Genomic DNA, 23,998 nt, shown 5'->3' with positions numbered 1-23,998 from the left:
AATATCCTTACACTCTGTCTGGTAAGTAAAGCAACCACAAATGTAGGTCCGTACCGCACACGTATAACAACTTGCGAACGATAATGTTCGTCCGCCAATACGTACACATAATTCAAATTTTTTTAATTGGATTTAGTTTCTCCGTTTGCCTACGGACATTTCTTTGACATTAAAGTCCTCCTGGCGGTACCACTTCCCTCTTCTCGTTTAAAAAAAGTCTTGCTTATCTTTTTGCAGGCATGAGAAAGTTCTTGCAGGACAAGCTTAACCAAGGAGACGTATGGATGGTTGGTATAAAGCAGGTCATTGAGTGGATCAAAACACCAGTCAGCCTTGACGATATCGAAAATTTCGCTCCGTGGAAATGCGACTCTCCTCCCCCACCCCCTCCGTGCAGCAGCCCAAATGTCTGTGGTTTTCCTGATGATCCGCATTACTTGTGGACTTGCACTCGTCCATGCCCTGCGCATTATCCCTGGGTAGGGAACCCGGATGGAAATTGAAGCGTCTATCGAAGTCCCGGATGCGTAAGCTTCAATATCCCGGATATACGAATTTTCTTTTTTCTAGTTTTAACAGCTATAGTGACATAATAAACTATTGATGAACGGGGATTGCCAAGCCTTATCAGTTTCTTCTCGGATATTTCCAGATCGTATATTCTGAAAAATTTGGAGGAAATCTAATTTCACACAGTCAATAAATGTAATAGTGTTTCGTTAGTTTTACTACTTTGTACTGTAATGGATGTAGAACATAAATAAGTGAGATTCTGTGAAAAAATATACACAACCTTGTTCTTGTTTTGTTTTGTTGTGTTAACATTTTTGTTAACTTAGTTGAAGGAACCCATTCCTCATAAGTCCGGTGGCTTCCCTTGGGCTTCCTCGCCATTAGTGTTTAAATAATTAGTTTTCTTTTGTTTTGTTTGCATTTGTACGACTTATGGCAAAAACAATAAACTGAAACTGAAACTTGTTTTCCTGGAGGGTAAATGTAACTTTTTTTTTCTTTTCGAAATACGAGAAGTTTAGTGTTCAATTTTGTTACGCGAATGTGTGAGGCGAGTATTTTCAGGATTTTTTGAGCCCTCAGTCCTAAACCTATTACGACTCATTGTTACCTCGTTTCCGTTAATAAAGCAAACGCTTATAATAACATGATATTAAAGTTTCACAAAGTCAGCAACGCAAGTTGTTTAACCAATCACAGCCCCAGGCAATGAAAACAATGTATTCGATTGTAATGCCAGGCAAGTAAGTAGGGTATTGCGAGTTTTATATTGTAATGTATTGTAAGTTGCTTACTGTACTGTCTTGCTATGTACTGTATTTGATTGTGATGTCAGAATAAAAAAAATGATATTAAAATAATTTTTTAAAGTTAACAATGCAAGTTGTTTGACCAATCACAGCCCCAGGCCAATAAATATCAGTGGCGACTGGAGAACTCACACAAATACTTATCAGTCGTGACTACCTTATTTCTCCTGTTACTACCTGCTTAATGTTTATTAAAGGGAAAACTTTTACAATACATCACAGCGAACGTGATGTCTTGATTTCTTTTAGTCCACATCATAACGCACCACGACGCACTTGGTTTTATCTCCTCGCTTTAGGAGTCTGTGGGGCTTCTGAGTAAATTCATCTGACTCACTCCCAGTCTTTTAAGCTTGTTTGCATTTTAGTGTTAGAGTGGCGACTGGTGTCGAGCTAAAACTTGGTCAACAAAGAGTAAAGTAAGGCCAACTTTTTACAAGTGTCCGGTTCATTACCGTGATTATGTACAGTTTATTAGATCGTTTCTACAGAAGTTTTAGCGTTTCCTACTGGTTATATTTGAAATTATGCATTTTTGCTACTACCTCGGTCAGTTTTATCCTCTTGCCAGCTTACTTTCAATTTCTTGTCATAAATCAGTGTTTCTCTAATTTCTGTCTTTGTATGATTTACCAGCAATGCTGAAATGCATCAGATATGCAGGGAATAATTGCAAGGCTGTATAGAGAGTGTGCACGGCGGCCACGTTGGAGGACTAAAACAATAGAAGATGTTTGCATAAAATTAGAATATATTTCCCAAAGGAAAATCATTGTATTGTTTTGGTCCTCCAACATGGCCGTCGTGCACACACTCTATAGATTCCCAATCTCAGAGGGTAACAAATAACAGACTAAGGAATGTTTGTTTTCGTCGTTTCAGACAGACCTGTGAAAAATCCTTTAATCCACCAGCCTGCATACAAAATTAATCCTCTGTGTAAATAGCAAGCCATTCGTACCCTTGGTATCGCTTTTGTTAGACTTTGGCTCAACCAATCAGATCAGTAGCTTTGTTCGCGCTCCTTTGATATGACGTCACCAAGCTTTCGTCACGTGATTAACAACACCGATCTGTACTTACACACAAGAGTGGTGTCAGTTTTCCCGGAAAAGGCAAAAACAAATCCCATATAAGCAGTGTTTCTATAAGCTCTTCGAGGACCTGTTTGCTTCAGCGTAAAGACCCGTGACTGGAACATTGAAGAGTCCGAAGCTAAACAAATTATGTTGCAGTCAGCTAACGTAGGATTAGCGTTGCTCTTGTTGTGGTTAAACCTCCATTGTGCCACGGGAGCAGCAGTGCAGCCCAGAAGCCTTGGACCAGCACAGCCATGTTCACCTGATATTTGCAAGCTTCCAGACTGCCGGTGCAGTGGAACAGACATTCCTGGGAACTTACCGAGAGAGAAAGTGCCTCAGATGATTATGCTCACATTCGACGATGCCGTTAATGGACAGGTCAGTCTAGCTATAGATTGAGCGACTCTGTTAAGTCTCCTCAAGCGATCATCCCGTTGAATAATCAAGTCTCATTTAAATACTCTTTAGATTGGCCAAGGATGAGCGATGAGGGAGAGGAAGGGAGATTCAGAATGAATATTATGTAATGAAGACAAAACTCTAACAAGGAAATAAATAAAATTGTAGTGTTGTTATGAATATCAACCAAATTAAAACTGTCGTGAATGAATTTTTTTTAGAAGACTGTTCTTCGCGGAAACACAGGAACTGATAATCCTATATTTGGAGAGCTTTGCCACTTCCAAACGAAAATTGGAAAATAATTAATTCATGTTACTGCTCGCTACTGCATAATGTTGTGACGGGCCGGGTGACCTTTGGCTGTCCCAATATAGTAGTCTGAGTAGTGCAACAACATCTTCTTACATAAAACAAAGTTAATTTGCGTGACGCTCTCGTCAGTCGCATTTTTTTTTTCAATACATCAATCAAAGTAAACTTTGAAAGTTACACCAACGGATGCTTTCAATTTTGTCGTGGTTTCTATTTTCATCATCATTTTTTAGCTACTTATTATATTAGTTTTTCTAATGGGGGCGGGGGGATGCTTTGTAAAAGTTCGCAAAGGTTTCTTTAGTCCACCTCCCCGGCTATGCTAATGTCATCTTAATAGTCCCTAATCCACAGTTTATGCATCCCATATCATGAGAAATAAAACAACGATAACAGCCCACAGAAAGAAAGAGGAAGGATGTTGAATGAGTTTTCGTTTGCCTGTGATAACAAAAATATAGGGTTGCCAGTGTAATATTGATTTTTATTGCATGTATCAGATGTATTCTACTGGAAGCTTTGTAAAATATGGCGACTGCTACATTTACCCATAATTCTAAGCGTAAGAAACCCTAAAAACGCACAGAAAAGTCTGCAAACTTCAAACCTAGCATACACAATGTTGTTAGAACAGGGACAGATTTCGCAAAAGTAAAATGGCTTTGCACGTGCCTATTGTCTGTTAGGTTCGCAAGGTACAGCCGCCATCTTTTTTCCGTACGATGGACTATGCAGGCTTCTTGCTTAACCGGTTTACTAAGAAAACAGGTTTATTAATTTGCAGGTTAACCCCTTTTATGAAACTCTGTTCAAGGACGGTAAGCTGCAAAATCCAAATGGCTGCAACGCGACCGCAACTTTCTTCGTTTCACACGAGTATACACAGTATGAAATGGTACAGGCTTTGTACCACAACAGGCATCACATTGCCGACCACACAATCTCGCACAGGACACCAACGAGTTGGTGGAAAAATGCGACCTATAGCCAATTGACGGACGAAATAGTAGGGCAAAGGGAAGTGCTGCGCAAGTGGGGTCAGGTTAATGAAGATGACGTTGTAGGGTTCCGCGCCCCATTTTTACAGATCGGTGGGAACACTATGTATCAAGTCCTGTACGACAACAAGTTCTTGTACGATTCATCGATGCCGACTCAGCGGTTTATAGACCCTCCTATGTGGCCATATACCCTGGACTATCGGTCAACTCAAGAATGTGTTATTCCACCTTGTCCAACCGGTAAGTTGGAGGACATTTAACTATTTTCCTCTACCTGCTGCCTCTTGACATAGTTAATCGTCAAACGTTCACCTTTTTCGAGTTCTCTCCCCATTTTCTTTCTTCTCTTTTTTTTCTAAGGACTGTCGAGAGAGTGAGAAAAACTAGCACGCAAACGCGAAAAATTGCTGCTTTAAAGTTGTCGCGCACTATTTTTGCACTACAACAACTCTTAACACAATGCTGCGTTAAAAATCATTCCGTGAAACGAGTATGCGAGCAAAGCCAGTGCCCAAGCATAGAGCGTTTTTTTCTTCTTCTTCCCCTGATCCACCCCTTGGTACTCGCGCTAATCTGAGCTTTCTTCCGCGTCCTCGATGATCTTATAAGCAAAAAAAATTTTGTGAGCGAGCTAACGTGGTCTTTCTCATTGCCTTTTCCTAGATTCGTTTCCAGGACTGTGGGAGGTACCAATGATTGATTACATAGATTCAAGAGGGCAGCCATGTAACATGATTGACGGCTGTACCACACCCGCCAATGAACAGGAGACGTATGACCTACTGAACAGAAATTTTGAGAGGCACTACTCTTCCAACAGGGCACCTTTTCCTATGTTCATGCACGCTGTCTGGTTCGCTAAATATCCTTACACTCTGTCTGGTAAGTAAAGCAACCACAAATGTAGGTCCGTACCGCACACGTATAACAACTTGCGAACGATAATGTTCGTCCGCCAATAAGTACACATAATTCAAATTTTTTTAATTGGATTTAGTTTCTCCGTTTGCCTACGGACATTTCTTTGACATTAACGTCCTCCTAGTGGTACCACTTCCCTCTTCTCGTTTAAAAAAAGTCTTGCTTATCTTTTTGCAGGCATGAGAAAGTTCTTGCAGGACAAGCTTAACCAAGGAGACGTATGGATGGTTGGTATAAAGCAGGTCATTGAGTGGATCAAAACACCAGTCAGCCTTGACGATATCGAAAATTTCGCTCCGTGGAAATGCGACTCTCCTCCCCCACCCCCTCCGTGCAGCAGCCCAAATGTCTGTGGTTTTCCTGATGATCCGCATTACTTGTGGACTTGCACTCGTCCATGCCCTGCGCATTATCCCTGGGTAGGGAACCCGGATGGAAATTGAAGCGTCTATCGAAGTCCCGGATGCGTAAGCTTCAATATCCCGGATATACGAATTTTCTTTTTTCTAGTTTTAACAGCTATAGTGACATAATAAACTATTGATGAACGGGGATTGCCAAGCCTTATCAGTTTCTTCTCGGATCTTTCCAGATCGTATATTCTGAAAAATTTGGAGGAAATCTAATTTCACACAGTCAATAAATGTAATAGTGTTTCGTTAGTTTTACTACTTTGTACTGTAATGGATGTAGAACATAAAAAAGTGAGATTCTGTGAAAAAATATACACAACCTTGTTTTTGTTTTGTTTTGTTGTGTTAACATTTTTGTTAACTTAGCTGAAGGAACCCATTCCTCATAAGCCCGGTGGCTTCCCTTGGGCTTCCTCGCCATTAGTGTTTAAATAATTAGTTGTTTTTTTTGTTTGCATTTGTACAACTTATGGCAAAAACAATAAACTGAAACTGAAACTTGTTTTCCTGGAGGGTAAATGTAACTTTTTTTTTCTTTTCGAAATACGAAAAGTTTAGTGTTCAATTTTGTTACGCGAATGTGTGAGACGAGTATTTTCAGGATTTTTTGAGCTCTCAGTCCTAAACCTATTACGACTCATTGTTACCTCGTTTCCGTTAATAAAGCAAACGCTTATAATAACATGATATTAAAGTTTCACAAAGTCAGCAACGCAAGTTGTTTAACCAATCACAGCCCCAGGCAATGAAAACAATGTATTCGATTGTAATGCCAGGCAAGTAAGTAGGGTATTGCGAGTTTTATATTGTAATGTATTGTAAGTTGCTTACTGTACTGTCTTGCTATGTACTGTATTTGATTGTGATGTCAGAATAAAAAAAATGATATTAAAATAATTTTTTAAAGTTAACAATGCAAGTTGTTTGACCAATCACAGCCCCAGGCCAATAAATATCAGTGGCGACTGGAGAACTCACACAAATACTTATCAGTCGTGACTACCTTATTTCTCCTGTTACTACCTGCTTAATGTTTATTAAAGGGAAAACTTTTACAATACATCACAGCGAACGTGATGTCTTGATTTCTTTTAGTCCACATCATAACGCACCACGACGCACTTGGTTTTATCTCCTCGCTTTAGGAGTCTGTGGGGCTTCTGAGTAAATTCATCTGACTCACTCCCAGTCTTTTAAGCTTGTTTGCATTTTAGTGTTAGAGTGGCGACTGGTGTCGAGCTAAAACTTGGTCAACAAAGAGTAAAGTAAGGCCAACTTTTTACAAGTGTCCGATTCCTTACCGTGATTATGTACAGTTTATTAGATCGTTTCTACAGAAGTTTTAGCGTTTCCTACTGGTTATATTTGAAATTATGCATTTTTGCTAATACCTCAATCAGTTTTATCCTCTTGCCAGCTTACTTTCAATTTCTTGTCATAAATCAGTGTTTCTCTAGTTTCTGTCTTTGTATGATTTACCAGCAATGCTGAAATGCATCAGATATGCAGGGAATAATTGCAAGGCTGTATAGAGAGTGTGCACGGCGGCCACGTTGGAGGACTAAAACAATAGAAGATGTTTGCATAAAATTAGAATATATTTCCCAAAGGAAAATCATTGTATTGTTTTGGTCCTCCAACATGGCCGTCGTGCACACACTCTATAGATTCCCAATCTCAGAGGGTAACAAATAACAGACTAAGGAATGTTTGTTTTCGTCGTTTCAGACAGACCTGTGAAAAATCCTTTAATCCACCAGCCTGCATACAAAATTAATCCTCTGTGTAAATAGCAAGCCATTCGTACCCTTGGTATCGCTTTTGTTAGACTTTGGCTCAACCAATCAGATCAGTAGCTTTGTTCGCGCTCCTTTGATATGACGTCACCAAGCTTTCGTCACGTGATTAACAACACCGATCTGTACTTACACACAAGAGTGGTGTCAGTTTTCCCGGAAAAGGCAAAGACAAATCCCATATAAGCAGTGTTTCTATAAGCTCTTCGAGGACCTGTTTGCTTCAGCGTAAAGACCCGTGACTGGAACATTGAAGAGTCCGAAGCTAAACAAATTATGTTGCAGTCAGCTAACGTAGGATTAGCTTTGCTCGTGTTGTGGTTAAACCTCCATTGTGCCTCGGGAGCAGCAGTGCAGCCCAGAAGCCTTGGACCAGCACAGCCATGTTCACCTGATATTTGCAAGCTTCCAGACTGCCGGTGCAGTGGAACAGACATCCCTGGGAATATACCGAGAGAGAAAGTGCCTCAGATGATTATGCTTACATTCGACGATACCATTAATGTAGAGGTACTTTAGCTATTTAGATTGAGCGACTCTGTTAATCGAGACTCTTCCCCCCAAGCAATCATCCCATTGAATAATCAATTCTCATTTAAATACTATTTAGATCGGCGAAGGATGAGCGATGGGAGAGAGGAAGGGAGTATTATGTAATGAAGACAAAACTCTAACACGGAAATAAATAAAATTGCAGTGTTGGTTTGAATATCAACCAGATTAAAACTGTCGTGAATGTATTTTTTTAAGAAGACTTTTCTTTGTGGAAACACAGGAACTGATGCGTGAGTCAATCTGGAGAGCTTTGCCACTTTCAAAAGGAAAATTGAAAAATAATTAATTCATGTTGCAGCTCGCTACTGCATAATGTTGCAACGCGTGACCTTTGGCTGTCCTAGTATAGTAATGCAACAGAAGAATGTTTTTACATAAAACAAAGATCACTTGCGTGACGCTCTCGTCAGTTGCAGTTTTTTTTTATGATCAATACATCAGAGATCAAAGTAAACTTTGAAAGTTACACCAACGGATGCTTTCAATTTTGTCGTGGTTTCTATTTTCAACATCATTTTTTAGCTATATATTATATCACTTTTTCTAATCGGGGGGATGCTTTGTAAAAGTCCACCTCCCTAATGTCATCTTAATAGTCACTATTGCACAGTTAATGCATCTTATGTCATGACAAATAAAACAACAACGACGACAACCCACAGAAAGAAAGAGAAAGGATGTTGACTGAGTTCTTGTTTGCCTGTGATAACACAAATATAGAGTTGCCAGTATAATATTGATTTTTATTGCATGTATTCTACAGGAAGCTTTGTACTTTTATCAGTTTTTGTATGCGACGCATGGAATATCACGCCAATTGATCTTACTTTCGCCGGACTCTTACCAGACAATATTGCATGATTTTTGCAAATTCTAGACTGTCTAAACCTAACAAAACTACAGAATATTATAATTAGGAGGTATAACGTTGGACAATGCGATTAAGATAAACTACAAAAGTTGAAACTTTAAAAGTAGTTAACATTTCAAAGCAGGCAAAGCCACTTTTTTGCGAAATCTGTCCCTGTACTACTAACATTGTGCATGCTAGGTTTGAAGCCTTTAGACTTTTCTGTACGTTTTTTATGAACATATTTAGGGTAGAATTACAAGGTTTTGTGGTAAAATATACGGCCGCCATCTTTTTTTTTTCCGTACGATGGATTATGCAGGCTTCTTGCTAAACCGCTTTACTAAGAAAACTGCTTTTTTAATTTGCAGGTACACGGCTATTATTTAACTCTGTTCGCGGACGGTGTGTTGCAAAATCCAAATGGCTGCAACGCGACCGCAACTTTCTTCGTTTCACACAAGTATACAATACAGGATACAATGTATCAAATGGTACAGTCCTTGTACCACAACAGGCATGAAATTGCCGACCACACAATCTCGCACAGGACACCAATGAGTTGGTGGAAAAATGCGACCTATAGCCAATGGACGGACGAAATAGTAGGACAAAGGGAAATACTGCGCAAGTGGGGTCAGGTTAATGAGGATGACGTTGTAGGGTTCCGCGCCCCATTTTTGCAGATCGGTGGGAACACTATGTATCAAGTCCTGTACGACAACAAGTTCTTGTTCGATTCATCGATGCCGACTGAGCAGTTTATAAACCCTCCTATGTGGCCATATACCCTGGACTATCGGTCAACTCAAGAATGCGTTATTCCACCTTGTCCGACCGGTAAGTTAGAGGACATTTAACTGTTTTCCTCTACCTGCTGCCACTTGACATAGTTAATCGTCAAACGTTCACCTTTTTCGAGTTCCCTCCCCATTTTCTTTCTTCTCTTGTTTTTCTCAGGACAGTCGAGAGAGTAAGAAAAACTAGCACGCAAACGCGAAAAATTGCTTCTTAAAAGTTGTCGCGCACTATTTTTGCACTACAACAACTCTTAGCACAATGCTGCGTTAAAAATCATTCCGGGAAGCGAGTATGTGAGCAAAGCCAGTGCCCAAGCATAGAGCGTTATTTTTTTTCTTCTTCCCCTGATCCACCCCTTGGTACTCGCGCTAATCTGAGCTTACTCCCGCGTCCTCGATGATCTTATAAGCAAAAAAAGTTTTGTGACTGAGCTAACGTGGTCTTTCTTATTTTCTTTTCCTAGATTCGTTTCCAGGACTGTGGGAGGTACCAATGATTGATTACATAGATTCAAAAGGACAGCCATGTAACATGATTGACGACTGTACCCCACCCGCCAATGAACAGGAGACGTATGACCTACTGAACAGAAATTTTGAGAGGCACTACTCTTCCAACAGGGCACCTTTTCCTATGTTCATGCACGCTGTCTGGTTCGGTAAATATCCCTACACTCTGTCTGGTAAGTAAAGCAACCAAAAATGTAGGTACGTACCACACACATATAAGATCCTGTAACATGACAACTTGCGAGCGCTAATGTTCGTCCGCCAATACGTACACATAATTCAATTTTTTTTAATTGGATTTATTTTCTCCGTTTGCCTACGGACATTTCTTGAACATTAACGTCCTCCTGACGGTACTTCCCTCTTCTCTTTTAAAAAAGTCTTGCTTATCTTTTGCAGCCATGAAAAAGTTCCTGCTGGACAAACTTAACCAAGGAGACGTATGGATGGTTGGCATAAAGCAGGTCATTAAGTGGATCAAAACACCAGTCAGTCTTGACGATATAGAAAATTTCGCTCCGTGGAAATGCGACTCTCCTCCCCCACCCCGTTCGTGCAGCAGCCCAAATATAAATGTCTGTGGTTATCCTAGTGTTCAGCATTACTTGTGGACTTGCACTCGCCCATGCCCTGCGCATTATCCCTGGGTAGGGAACCCGGATGGAAATTGAAGCGTCTATCGAAGTCCCGGATGCTTAAGCTTCAATATCCCGGATATTAAGAATTTTCTTTCAGTTTCCAGTTTTAACAGCTATAGTGACATAATAAAGTATTGGTGAACGGGGATTGCCAAAACTTATCAGTTTCTTCTCGGGTATTTCCATATCGTATATTCTGAAAATTTTGGAGAAACTCTGCTTCTTTAAAATATTTTTTTTCAAATATAGAATCTAATTTCGCACAGTCAATAAATGCATAGTGTTTCGTTAGTTTTACTACTTTGTACTGTAATGGATGTAGAACATAAAAAAAAGTGAGATTCTGTGAAAAAAAAATATACACAGCCTTGTTTTTATTTTGTTTTGTTAACATTTTTTTTAACTTAACTGAGGGAGTCCATTCCTTATAAGCCCGGTGGCTTCCCTTGGGCTTCCTCGGCATTAGTGTTTAAATAATTAGTTTTTTTTTTTTTTTTTTTGCATTTGTACAACTTATGGCAAAAACAATAAAGTAAAACTGAAACTTGTTTTCCTGGAGGGTAAATGTAACTTGTTTTTTTTTTGTACGAAAAGTTTAGTGTTCATATTTGTTACGCGAATGAGACGAGTATTTTCAGGATTGTTTGAGTTCTCAGAGACCTCGTTTCCCAATAAAGCAAACACTTATAATAATATGATATTAAAGTTTCACAAAGTCAGCAATGCAAGTTGTTTAACTAATCACAGCCCCACGCCAATAAGTATCAGTGGCGACTGGAAAACTGACACAAATACTTATCAGTCATGACTACCTTAGTTCTCCTGTTACTACCTGCTTAATGCTTATTAAAGGAAAACTTTTCCAACGAATCACAGCGCACGTAATGTCTTGTTTTCTTCTAGTCCGCATCATAACGCACAACGACGCCAGGCTGCATTTCATGTCGGATACGCCGAAGATCTTCGGCGTGGGTTTGAAGAGCGCTTGGCGTACTGGCGTACGATCGAAGTCGTTGGCGTACAGCTGGCGTATATCTTAATTGTGGCGAGAACTATAGGAATATTGGTATCTAACCATAGTATGATAGCAAAAGGTGCCCCGAACACATTTAGGTTTAGAAAAGAGTTTTAAATGTCATAGATTTTTTCTGCTTAGGTATTATTTCGAAGATCTTCTCTTCCTGTGAAATCGTATAGTTGATATTTGTGACCGCTTGTTCGCTTGTCAAATGTCAAGTTGGCGGCTTGGCGTGGAATTAGGACGTCCTTGGCGTACCTTCGGCGTGATGTTGACGCGGAATGCACCCTGGCAACGACGCACTTGGTTTATCACCTCGCTTCAGGAGTCCGTGGGGCTTCTGCGCACATTCATCTGACTCACTCCCAGTCTTTTTAAGCTTGTTTGGATTTTAGTGTTAGAGTGGCGACTGGTGTCGAGCTAAGACTTGGTCATCAAATAGTAAAGTAAGGCCAACTTTTTACGAAAGCCCTTAATACTTACAAGTGTCTGATTCCTTACCGTGATTATGTACAGTTTATTAGATCGTTTCTACAGAAGTTTTAGCGTTTCCTACTGGTTATATTTGAAATTATGCTTTTTTGCTAATACCTCGGTCAGTTTTATCCTCTTGCCAGCTAACTTTCGATTTCTTGTCTTAAATCCTACACCAAGTAGTTACCCTTAAATCAGTGTTTCTCTACTTTCTGTCTTTGTATGATTTATCAGCAATGCTGCAGGGAATAATTGCAATCGTGTAGATTCCCAAGCTCAGAGGGTAACAAATAACAGACTAAGGAATGTTTGTTTTCGTCGTTTCAGACAGACCTGTGAAAAATCCTTTAATCCACCAGCCTGCATACAAAGTTAATCCTCTGTGTAACTACCCTTGTTATCACTTTTGTCAGACTTTGGTTCAACCAATCAGATTAGTAGTTTTGTTCGCGCTCCGTTGATATGACGTCACCAAGCTTTCGTCACGTGATTAACAACAGCAAGTGGGCAATAAATAAATGCTTGACGACAGTGGCACAGCTAATGTGGTTTTGAAATAACTTACTCAGTATTTTATAAGACATGACTGTTTTATGCCTACAGTGAGTTTGATTTAAGATGTCTGCTCATAGCAGTGTACTCCGGCAGCCAGATGAGGTAAGCTGACCTTAAAAATCTTTTAAAATTGGCCAAAATTCTGCGCATAAGAGTAGGCTTACCTAGCATTATGAAATTGAACTCATGTTGTCCTTTGTTCAGTTGGCAGATTTGCACATATTTGTCGTTCCCTTGGAATTGTGGCTTGAAAAGTATCGGACGGCCTTCAATAACATTGCTTTAGAGTCTGTTTCAGCTGGATTTGTTAGGTAATATGCCGCTTCGTTTTCCGACAGCGTAGAATATTAAAATTTTGCTGTTTTATGCGTGTAAACTGTATGCCTGATCATGAGTCACCTTCATACTTTACTTAACATTCTGTACGTTCCATCCTAAAGCTTTATAATTTGTGATTTTCCTCATATTTTTAGGGTGCAACCTTATGTTTCGTTGAATTATCTTCGAGATCACATTGAAGAGCAACTAGGAGCAGAAGTTGTTCCCGAAGATTATGTTTTCCTTCGATCTGTTGGTCGTTGCATGGCTGTGGTGAGTTTCCTGTCGAATAAGCTGATAAAAATTTAATATCTGCGTTGTAAAAGCTGTGAATTGAGTAGAGAATAATCTTCTATTCCTGTCATTTAATGCGATTTCTTCAAACGGATTATATTCGCTTTTGTTTTATTAGTTGGTTGATTATTTCTTTTATCTCATTTCTCTTTCGGGGTGTTAATTGATCTTCGTTTTACAGACGTTTTCGCGTTGGTTGTTCAAAAACTTGAAAACATCTGCCAACCAAAAAGACAATAACAAAGTTAGCTGTAAATTGCCTTTAAGTTAGTGTCGTCCTATTTTTAATTAAATATTGATGGCTTCTAGAATTTTCTCTCCTTGTATCATTCTCAAACACTGACAAACGAAGACAATGCGGAATTGACTCAGCTGTCCACTCTGTTTTTTTTCTTGTCCAGTTAATTCCGGTTTGTATATCCAAACATTGAATAATCAATCTTTTTAGGGACTTACATGTATGACAAGAAATTTTGCCTTGCATGACCTTTCGTATTGGGAAAAAAAATTTCATTATATAAAATATGAAATTTTTGGAAATGTCGCTTATTATCTATTTTATTCAAGTCAATTTTGCCATCAATTGTTCAATGGTACATTCAGTAATTATCGTAAAGTAAGATTAATGTGAACTGTTTATTGGATATGAAACTGTGATATCTCTAGCTCTGGCTTTTGACACATAAAAAGCAGATTATTTTGCATTCTATTCTGATACCTTAAGATTGAAAATTTGTAATTATTCAAAAATATATATTTTTTAATTTTAAATTGTTATCTTGAGAAGTCATCAGCAATGTAGTATTAATCCTTTGCCATGTTTTAGATTTAGATGAGCAATATCTTGCATGACTGTCTCTCCTTTGGGAAATGTTCCTCAGAGATAATTTTTGGTTGTTAAATTGGAAATTAATGCCTTATCAAGAGAGGTCTCAGCTACATGTACTTTGATTACTAAGCCCTGGCACTGGGCTCTATGGACACTACTGTCTTCTATGATTTCTTTCTGTTTTTAAAGTTTCTGAGTTACTGCTGCTTGAATTAGGTAGTTCCTCTGTTACACTTTGAAGCAAAAAATGAGCAATATGCTTATCTGGAGTTGTCAACCTTCCAAACAGTGAGACCTTTGATGTTACATAGCTCGACTGAGTGTAAAATAGTCAAATAAAATTGAACAGATAAATGAAATGTTTGATGTTACATAGCTCAACCGAGTGTAAAATAGTCAAATAAAATTGAACAGATAAATGAAATGTGACATTTAAAATTAATGCAAATGGTTACTTTTTCAGGTAAAAGAAAATCAAGAACGCTTGCTAAAAGCTAAGGACTTTTTACCACCTGTGGTAAGAATGTTAATAAAGCTTTTATCTATTACTTATAAGTTTTCTTTTAATAATATTGGACTCCATAAAATGTAGACAATGTAAGCTCCCAGTCTGACACCTTTCAAACACAGAGACCTAATTAAGCATATGGTTGGAACTGCTGTCCTTTAGGATGTCCAACCTGGTCAGACTACACTGTAATAAGTAGTAAGTGTATTAGTGTTAGTAAAAATGTATCACACTTCACTGTACTGAACATTTTAAAGAACAATTAGTTGAACATTCCTTAATTTCATTCTATTTATGCAAGCAAGTTCTTTGCTATGTCTATGTTTATATTAGTTTTATCGACCATTATTAATTTAAAGCTTGAGATTATGGTGCCATGGTGACATAGAAACGTCGCACCACTTTTTCGCTATTTTTCATCATGATTACATGTATTTCAAAATCTAATTTGATTTGAATACTGTTATTTTAACAACATAAAATGAATATTTTTTCCAGTCCTACACTCCTGAAATATTTATCCTGTCTGGTACACATGAGTCTGTAGCAAGGCCAGTGGAAGATGCTGCCAACACTGTCATACAGACACACGGCCTCACCACAGGTAAATAATAAGAAGAAAAAAGGACTCTCTTGATATTTTATGTCTCTTATTGAAATTATTATTTTTTATTACTAATAGTAGTCAGAAAATCATAAACACTGTGATTTAACTCTAACATATCAATGATATGGCAAGCAATAATAATATTATTGTATGATCTTGGAGGTAAAACCACAAGTTAAATAACTCTTATCGCTTGTGGTTATATCTCACGTCTGATCATTATTGATTTTGACACCACAGCATCTCTTGGATCTAGCTAGTCACATTAATTTTTCAGTGTGTGTTATTTTATGATAATACAATGCATATCAGTTATGTAGTCTAAGATATTTTATCTAGCCATGTGCTGTATGCTTGAATATCATCATATCCTAACTTTATTTTTTACAGCTGGAATGGCATCCATGCAGGGGCCCCATCAGTCAGCAGGGCTACAAGGAGGATATGCACAATATCCACAAGCTGTATCAAATGCACCGGCAGGAGGATATCCACCCAGCCAGCAGTCCGAACAAGCTGGTCAGATAGGTCTGCAAAGAAGAGTTGTGGAGGCTTTTAACAGGACCAGCAGGTCCAACAAATCAACATCTGAGGATGAAGGTGGCAGCGACAGTGAGAGAGACCGCGAGGCTGCTGGTAGGCGTCAGTCATTAGAAGACAAGAGTGGAGGATCGTCTGAGAATGATGGAGGTGATGTGGCAGTGTTGGAAGAGAGGGTAGAGAAGAAGAAAACACAGAAAAAGGGAATTCAAGGTGAACGTGAGGAAATGACAAATGCTGTTCCATCGAAAATGAAAAAGAACAGACTGCAAAAGAAAGGAAGCAGTAGTTCATCTGGCAGCAATCAGTCTGAACCTAAAACTGTGAAGTTTATCCAACCAGAAGTTCATCAAAGCTTACCTGTTCCTGGTCTGGGTGGGGCATTTATCTCTCCTCCTACGCCTATCCCCTCTGGGCGTGTCATTTCTTCTCCTTTACCTCCCCATCCCCAGCAGTCTGATCGAGTGGGTGTTCCCCCTGAAAAGGAGGGACATTCTGATAACCCAAAAAGCTCTAGTAAAGCTACGGAGAAAGATGCAGTGGGAGACAAGAAGAAGAAAGGTGAACTGAAAGGAGGGAAGAAGAAGAGGTCTCGGTCACCTTCTCTTGAACGGACACAACATCAGGAGAGTGCTCCTGGTCATCTAAAAGGCAATAATCAAGGAATCAGTGAAGAACAATTATTTGAGGATCAAAATAATTCTGCAGTTTATGGTGAAGTGACAATGAGCCGGGTTGAATCCCCTCCAACCTTGATTGAAGTTGAGGAGAGGTCCAAGTTTGTTCAGTTTCCTTCTCCTCCCAAGGGAGCAAGGCGGCCAGTTATACCTGATGATTATGGAATGGGATATGACAATCCTGTTACTGATGGATTGCATGATATGTAAGTATCAATTTTTTTCTTCTTTGAGCTGAAAGGTTAACAGAAGACTACCACTGTCGAAACTTTTGAGGAAATGTAAAATCTGTTTGAGAAAGTGGGATTTGGAGATACAAGATTGGTGACTGACAAGTGGTTATCTAAAACAAGGAAACAAGATTTAAAAAATTCTTACTCATATTCAATCTTGTTAACTCATATTCAAATCTGAACGTACCTTAGATCCTACCATGTCCATAGTTCATCATGCTGGGTTTATTGATATTATCTCACTGTTACAAGTGCAAAAATGGTCATGGGTTTTATTCCTCTTGGGAACTCAGATTTTTCCTTGAAGTGTCTTGCTTTTGACTGATTTTAAATTAACTTTAAGTTCTGGAAAGGTAACTTAAAGTTCTGTTGTGTTTTGTATCAGGAATGGTGCATTTGGAGGAGATAGTGGTCTACATAATCCAGACATTGATAACCAGGGACTGGACAGCATGAACAATAACACAGCTGCTGATTATGGTGACGCAGACGATGAAGGAAATACAAAGGACACTTCATCAGCTGAGAATGAAAATGCAAAAACAACAACAACAACAACAACAGGCAAAGATGGCAGTAAGGGTGTGAAAGATAATACCAAGAAAGATGGTTCAAAGCCTGGTGCTGCTGCTAAAGGCAAGAAAATTGTGAAAAAGCCTGCAAAGAAACCCACGGAAAGTTTAGAGGACAAATTCAAAATACCCCAGTTACCTAAGGTACCCACCCCACTCCCAATGAAATATCCACAGAGGGGGGATAAGGAGTTAGGGGAGGACACAGCATCAGCAAAGGACAGGAAGCGACGTGAGATTGAAGAGTTGAAGGCTGAGCTGAGGAAAGCAAAGAATGCCAGGGTGGACATGGAGAAGGAAAGGGAGGCTAAAGTGCGTCGTGCAAAGATGCTGCAGAATCAAATGATGCAGAAAAGGAATCAGTGTAAGTGCCACAATTATTGCTTTCTTTTTCGTAAAAAATAATAATAATAATAATAATAATAACCTGAAGAACTGATACATTTGAAGTAATACCAGTGGAAATCTAGCATATGCCAACATTCATGGATTTCCTCCAGTTTGTAGCTTTATGACAACAAATAATAATTTCAATTCTTGTTTTTAATGAGATCTCATCCGTTTTACCTTGGGATGTGAGGGTGTGATCAGGGTACAGCTGTATTTCCTTGTCTTGGAATTAAGTAAAAGAAGCAGCCTTTTATCCTGGAAGAATTGCCCTTCTAATTGATTCGTGAAACATAGGTAAATTTTTTCAGGAAAAGTACAACTCCAGAACTGTGGTTTTATTGTTTTTGTATTGATACATAGATTATTTATGATTTTATTATGTTCTTTTTCATTATAATTATTTGTTAAATCTAATTAAAATCTAATTAAATCGTGATATATCACTCCAACTTAAATATAAATATTAAAGTTGATGTGATTATGCCACGATTTTATTCACTAAATAAAGTGTAGAATGTTGCTCCACATCCAGACTCCTTTCTGGCAAAACGATTAGGAAGTGACATTTTAATCAAATAGCGATGTAGGCGTTGTTTTGTGCAATGTGTTTTGCAGACATGCTACATGTACACAATGCGATGCTTTTAAAAACGTTTCTTGTAACATTGCTGTAACAGTTGTGAAAAGTTGAAGCTGGTTCTTCTTTTAGCAGTGATTGCAACAGTTTTTTAACCAAATAGTAAACATTTAAAATTGCCTTTCTTTCTTTTTACAGCAAAGAACATTTGGAAGAAAAAGTTTTTTGATGAAAAACGGAAGACAGGTGCATTGGATGAACAAGTGAACAGACTGAGGCATGAAGTTGATGTCCAACACAAGGCTCTGATGTCATACTTGGAGAGTAAAGGTTTGTGATCAGGATATGTGATTAGTGGTGGTATTGTTTTTCTTGGAAAACACTTTAAACATTAAATGAGGAGAACAAGCCTCAAAGTGATTCGTTTTAGTTAGAATTTCAATATTGAAGGGCTCAAAGCGTTACCGACCAAAATGCATTTCAGATCGTTTTTGTTTTCACTGTAGTTTTTGCCTGTGGCCTTGAATTCCTGCAGGAAAGATTGCTCCAATATTTCATCCGCTGCTGTGTGCTTCGTTTGCAAAAAAAAACCCCTATGATTATGGACAAGGCAACCGCCTTAACACGAAGGAAGCACAAAGCAGCGGATAATTACGTTAGAGCAACGTTTCCTGAAGGAATTCAAGGCCACATGAAAAAACGCCGGTGAATCTGAGCTAAAACAACAACTGAAAAGCGAACTGAAATGCACTTAGGTCGGTTATGGTCTGAGCCCTTCAAATGACCTTGGAACACACAGACTCTTCAATTCCCTTCACTCACTGAGCCGTTTCATTATACATAAAATGTATGTATTGGAAACTATGTGCGCATCCTCAAAGTCATCGCGTTATTATCTCATCAATTCTTATGTTTCGTTTATTTGTGACTTCCAGAACGTGAAGGCAACAAAACCGTTGGGGGAGGTGACTACAAGTCTCCATCAGAAAAGGTAATATTTATTGCACTCATTACATTATACGCTAGCCTACGAACACAGACGTATTTCCGGCTGTCGCTTCTCTTCGCCAAAAACAAGAAGAGAGAAGCGACAGCCTTAAATGCGTCTGCGTTCGAAGGCTAATTATACTGACGCAGCACCACAGTTTCTTAACAAACTAACCCCTTATGAAACCAACCAACCTTATTCACCCTATCATACTCTCTTGGTAGAGTCTTGGAGGGTCGTTGTATTGATTACCACGGTACCTTATTTTCTTTGTAGACAAACCAGCGCATGTCGCTTGCGAGGTTACAGCATGAGGTTGAAGAATTAAGAAGAAGAATTGAAGAACTCAAAATGAAACTTACAGCGGAAATGAAGGTACGTTACTATTTATATACAGTGTATAGTATTATGATGCCATATGTGAAACGCTGTGTACAATTTGACTTCAAAGAAAATCAGAGGCCCCACTATCTTCGCCTTTAACTCTACGCAGTAAGCTAATAGGGTGCTATCAGCAGTGCTGATCAAAGCTCGCAAACAGTCTCCCTGTTTCAGAATACTTGCATTAGCCTGGGATGTGGAAGGTCATGGGTTCGAATCAAGTTTAGAGATTTTTCGTTGATATACCGTGGATAATTTGGTTTTATGTTACTTCACATTTCCCTCAACCAAGCATGTAACTAGTTATGTTAGAGTAAATTTCAATTTAGTGTTGTAAAACCAATACCAAAATAATAATTACTCTGACCAATCACAACAGTGAATAGTGCAAAAATGGACCAATCAGAATCCAAACCAAAGCATGTGACCAGCGCCAAGCGCGGGAAAACGCGTGCCACGATTGGTTTTGGTTTTGGTTTTCATTGGTTGAGAAAGTGGCACGAGTTTTGCTAACCAATCGCAGAGCGCATTAAAGCAAAACCAAAGTAAACTCGGAATTACTAACGACGCTCATTGAAAACCGCCCTATCACTTACTCGCACTTAGTGTTAATGTGCATTAATACTTTTTTAATATTTGATTTCAGAATCGCGACGCTGCGCAAAAGGAGCTGAAACAAATACGACAGGACTTGATGGAAAAGAAGATTAATCTGACTCTTACAAAATCACAAAAGAGCTTAGCAACGTTGGGAAATCCAGAAAATATCGCCGTTTAATTGAAAAGAATGAGAAAAATTTGTATAATTCCATTTTGTCGTCAGCAACACCAGTATGTTTACTACCGCTTCGAGTGGTCTCGAAGGGGACACTCGATTCTTAGTAGAGTTGTAATAAAACATAATTAGTTTGATAGTTATCAGCCAGTTGAATAGTTGGAAAAAATTGTTTATCAAGTTTAGTTCATGCAACTCTCCTTATAACCCTGCTATTTTTAAGTTAAATACGTGGAAAAATCGAAATGTTATGCTCCAGAAAATTGAAAAACAAATACCGATACTATTTAATAGCTTTTATTTGGATGACTCAAATATCTCAAATCGTACTCTGGTCTTGTGCAAGGAAGGGTTAGTGTTCCAAACGCAGGAAAATTGTATTTATTTGTTATTTTAGTATCGCACTTCAATTTGTCAGACAGTGCACTTTAGTAGTCCGCTGTTTGGCACTTCAGCACAATGAAAATTTGGCAGCGGGTTGAAAATCTGTTTGCGTTGTAAAAGTTATTATATTTGATATATTTTGTTTTGTAATAAATTATTGTAAATAAAATGTGTAATGTTATTTATTAGTTTCGTTGATCTTGATCTTTATAAGAGATATGGGCACGCGCGAGTGCGCGCATGAATTTGGTTGCCACGCGAGGAAATAACACGCCTCGCATTGGTCGCGTGTTTTGCTTAGGACATCACTCAAAGAATAGAAGGAGATCATCAACGATCAATGATTCTGATGTTCTTGTAATGTACTTTTGAATATAGTTTGTTCCACTTTTCACTTTCCACTTTTTGGGACGGCAAAAATATTCATCAGACTGACCAAAAGTCGTCCAGTTCTTGCAAAAGAGAAATTAAAAATGGCGGCGCGCGGGAAGTTTAAAAGCGAAAACAGGCGATACTAATATCTAACATTATGGCTAGCTTAGGTATCATTTCCACGTTTTCTTAAGAAATTTCAGTTTAGACTGCCCATGCTTTCACGCATTTCCTTGACAGTGATCAGCATCAAATTTCTCCATATAACATCAATGCTTATTCAACCCCTGGGGTTATGAGATTGAGGGTGAATTTTCTTGATATTTTAATAACTTCTCCCAAGTACTCTTTAAGGAAAGTATGGGGACAAGATAGGAGAATTTGTTCTTTGATATTAGGGGTTAAAGGGTCAACGCCAATCTGTTGTATATGTATAACACTGTAACATTTATAAATCATTCCACTTTTCTTATTCAGTGTAGGCATTTTTACAATTTGAAGGTGACTTTCACTGTATTTATTCCAAAATATCTAAACGCGCTTCTTGCTAAATATAACCAAAATTTGCTGATTTTAAATTTTTATTCTGTTCTAGAAACATCTGATGTTTTTACTACTTTCGAAACTTCTGTTCATTGGAACTGAACGAAATTTTGCATATTGAAAAGCTGTCAAATGGTGGAAATGGTTCAAAATAGCAAGGATTAGCATTGTTTCGTTCATCGTTTATAATAAAAAAAATGGAATTATGTCCATTGTGTCCAGTAACAAAACTCAAGCTTTAGCAGACTCTGATTCAGATCTTGATTGGCATTGGTGCATCTGATTTGAATAAACGGAAGTGAATCATTAGGTATGTGGTGTTTAGAGTTAATGCTTTAATTAAATAAACTTGGCAAGCGCCCTAAACCACAAAAGTTTTCGGGTAATCTAAATTTATTTGAATTCTAATGGGTTAGAGTCTTTACGTACCGGGATAATTTACGTATGTTTGGCTGAAATGAGTAAGAAAGCTGTCGAGGCAGGGGATGAACCTCTGAAGCCGCCGAAAGATGAAGATATTCCGTTTATAATGGAAGAGAAACAATCACAGGAAAAGCGACAAAATGATGCAGTGAACTTTGGTGAACATGACAGGTCGTTTGGCGAGCAAGTGAAACATTTTGAGCGAAAAATTCGAGCTTATAACAAGGCGAAAGACAAAGCCAATGAAGGAGAAGCGTTGAGCAGTTTAGGAATATTGTATTACAAAGCATCAAAGTTCTTCGACGCGAGAAGTTGCCATGAAAAACACCTCAACATAGCGAAGTCACTACATAACAAACGAGCAGAAAAAAGAGCGTATTGTAATTTAGGTTGCACGTACAGGCGAATTGGAGATTTAGATCGCGCCGTTGAGTGCTACGAAGAAGGGCTTAGATTGGTCAAGGAACTGAACGATAAGCTTGGAGAAGCAAAACTGTTGAATAACCTAGGAAATATTTTCGAGCAAAGAAATGACTTTGACCAAGCTGTGTATTATCACCAAAGGCGACTTCAGGTTGCTAAAGAACTGAAAGATTTGGACGGTGAAAGCAAGGCTTGTGCCAGTTTGGGGAACATTTATCATTTACTTGGAAACATCCGAGAGAGCATCAACTATTACGAAAAATTGGTTGCGTGTCTGAAGTACAAACTGGGTGAGTAAGAAAACATAAAAGATTGTTGAGTTTATCCTTAAGGATTTCTCCACATTTAATATGCAAATCTTACTTCTGTTGTGTCGCATTGCTTGACAGGTAGCTTGTCGAGAGTGATTAATATTTCATATCCTTAATGTAAACGACATGTTTAGAATGTATAAACCTGGCTTTTGAAAACACTTGAGAAACTTTGCTAATAAACAATAGCAACTACATGTAATATGACTATATCAACCAATCTTAAGACACAGATGTCGGAAATGAAGAAATTGAAAAAGACATTTAATAGTTTTTAACACAATTCAGTCTATCTCTAATTTGCATCCAGGCATTTTGATGTTTTCAATTATTTTTCTTTCAAAGTTACATCTTTCTTGTCGTGCTGTTCGGTGCACTTAAGTTTTATACCAAACATACAAAAGCAGATGGTAAAATGTATTACATGTAATGAGGAGTCATAAAAACGGCCCGCGTTTGATAACACGAGAGAAATCGGTAGAGAGCTGACTATTGAAGACGAGTGCTCTCTGAATTTCCTTAGTGTTCACAAAAACTGGAGGGGTATATGCTTTAACTGTCTTTTTTATTTTCTATATAAAGAAAAATGTATGAAACGGATGTTTGGTTTTATCAAGAGTGGAGACAAGGTAATTTGGCCGAGATTCCAGTGTTGACATTTCGAGCGTTACCCATTAGGATATTTGGATAAAGCGTTTCTGTCTTAGCCAGTCTGAGCGTGCGCAGCATCAACCTTTATTTTTAAATCGACTGATTACTTTCACAAAGTATTTAATATTTCATGCCAAGTAGAATAATATAATAACTGCACGTTTTTCACGTTTCAACAGCTGCACAGGAAAGGAAAGCCAAATGCGAGGAAATCTCAGAGAACAGTTCACCCCCCGGTAGCTCTGGAAATAGTATTGACGAAAAACCAAGAAAATTGTCTGTGAAAGGGGGGGATGATCGCGACGATCGCTCCAGTAACAGCAGCAGGGGGAGTGGGAAAAGTGCAAGGAGCGGTAGCAGTGGCGGCAAAGGGTCGTTACCGCATTGGAGATAGAGTTGAAGGCTGGAAAAATTAGTACCTCAGGAAAGTACTGCTCAGTAGCTTTCATTTGAATGGTCAGACTTCAGGATTTCATCCACAGACTCAGAAGTTAGAACCACCTTGTGCAGAATACTAAACTGCATCAGAAGAAAGTATTGCTCAGTAGCTTTC

At 38.5% G+C, this 23,998-nt stretch overlaps 5 protein-coding genes across 5 annotated transcripts in view; all 5 read left to right on the top strand.

The window, feature by feature from the left end:
- LOC146468461 (chitin deacetylase 7-like) overlaps positions 1–1,390 on the top strand; it is a 4,387-nt gene extending 2,997 nt beyond the window's left edge. The window contains exons 3-4 of the mRNA XM_085124560.1: positions 1–21; positions 238–1,390. The exon at positions 1–21 is cut by the window's left edge and continues 198 nt beyond it. Coding sequence (XP_084980686.1) covers positions 1–21; positions 238–503 — 287 coding nt within the window. The 3' untranslated portion in view covers positions 504–1,390. The remainder of the gene's footprint in view (positions 22–237) is intronic.
- A 1,024-nt stretch (positions 1,391–2,414) lies between these two features.
- On the top strand, positions 2,415–5,955 carry LOC146468460 (chitin deacetylase 7-like). Its single transcript, XM_085124559.1, has 4 exons — positions 2,415–2,782; positions 3,903–4,359; positions 4,783–5,001; positions 5,218–5,955. The coding sequence occupies exons 1-4, from the start codon at positions 2,549–2,551 to the stop codon at positions 5,481–5,483; spliced, it is 1,176 nt and encodes a 391-aa protein (XP_084980685.1). The 5' UTR covers positions 2,415–2,548; the 3' UTR covers positions 5,484–5,955.
- Positions 5,956–7,391: 1,436 nt separating this feature from the next.
- On the top strand, positions 7,392–11,160 carry LOC146468459 (chitin deacetylase 7-like). Its single transcript, XM_085124558.1, has 4 exons — positions 7,392–7,759; positions 9,026–9,494; positions 9,919–10,137; positions 10,364–11,160. Exons 1-4 carry the CDS (start codon positions 7,526–7,528, stop codon positions 10,633–10,635), a joined length of 1,194 nt encoding a protein of 397 aa, XP_084980684.1. The 5' UTR covers positions 7,392–7,525; the 3' UTR covers positions 10,636–11,160.
- A 1,213-nt stretch (positions 11,161–12,373) lies between these two features.
- On the top strand, positions 12,374–20,903 carry LOC146468458 (uncharacterized). Its single transcript, XM_085124357.1, has 11 exons — positions 12,374–12,751; positions 12,854–12,960; positions 13,123–13,240; positions 14,554–14,607; positions 15,097–15,202; positions 15,596–16,628; positions 17,041–17,591; positions 18,393–18,524; positions 19,130–19,185; positions 19,459–19,557; positions 20,210–20,903. The coding sequence occupies exons 1-11, from the start codon at positions 12,713–12,715 to the stop codon at positions 20,339–20,341; spliced, it is 2,427 nt and encodes an 808-aa protein (XP_084980483.1). The 5' UTR covers positions 12,374–12,712; the 3' UTR covers positions 20,342–20,903.
- A 1,073-nt stretch (positions 20,904–21,976) lies between these two features.
- LOC146468457 (uncharacterized) lies at positions 21,977–23,953 on the top strand. Its single transcript, XM_085124557.1, has 2 exons — positions 21,977–22,773; positions 23,625–23,953. Exons 1-2 carry the CDS (start codon positions 22,095–22,097, stop codon positions 23,837–23,839), a joined length of 894 nt encoding a protein of 297 aa, XP_084980683.1. The 5' UTR covers positions 21,977–22,094; the 3' UTR covers positions 23,840–23,953.
- Positions 23,954–23,998: the final 45 nt, after the last annotated feature.

Source organism: Pavona decussata, unplaced genomic scaffold (assembly GCF_977016875.1).
Source record: "Pavona decussata unplaced genomic scaffold, jaPavDecu1.1 SCAFFOLD_130, whole genome shotgun sequence".
Classification (NCBI taxonomy): domain Eukaryota; kingdom Metazoa; phylum Cnidaria; class Anthozoa; order Scleractinia; family Agariciidae; genus Pavona; species Pavona decussata.
The sequence above is the reverse complement of the archived record's forward strand: the minus strand, read 5'-3'. Positions and strand labels throughout refer to the sequence as shown.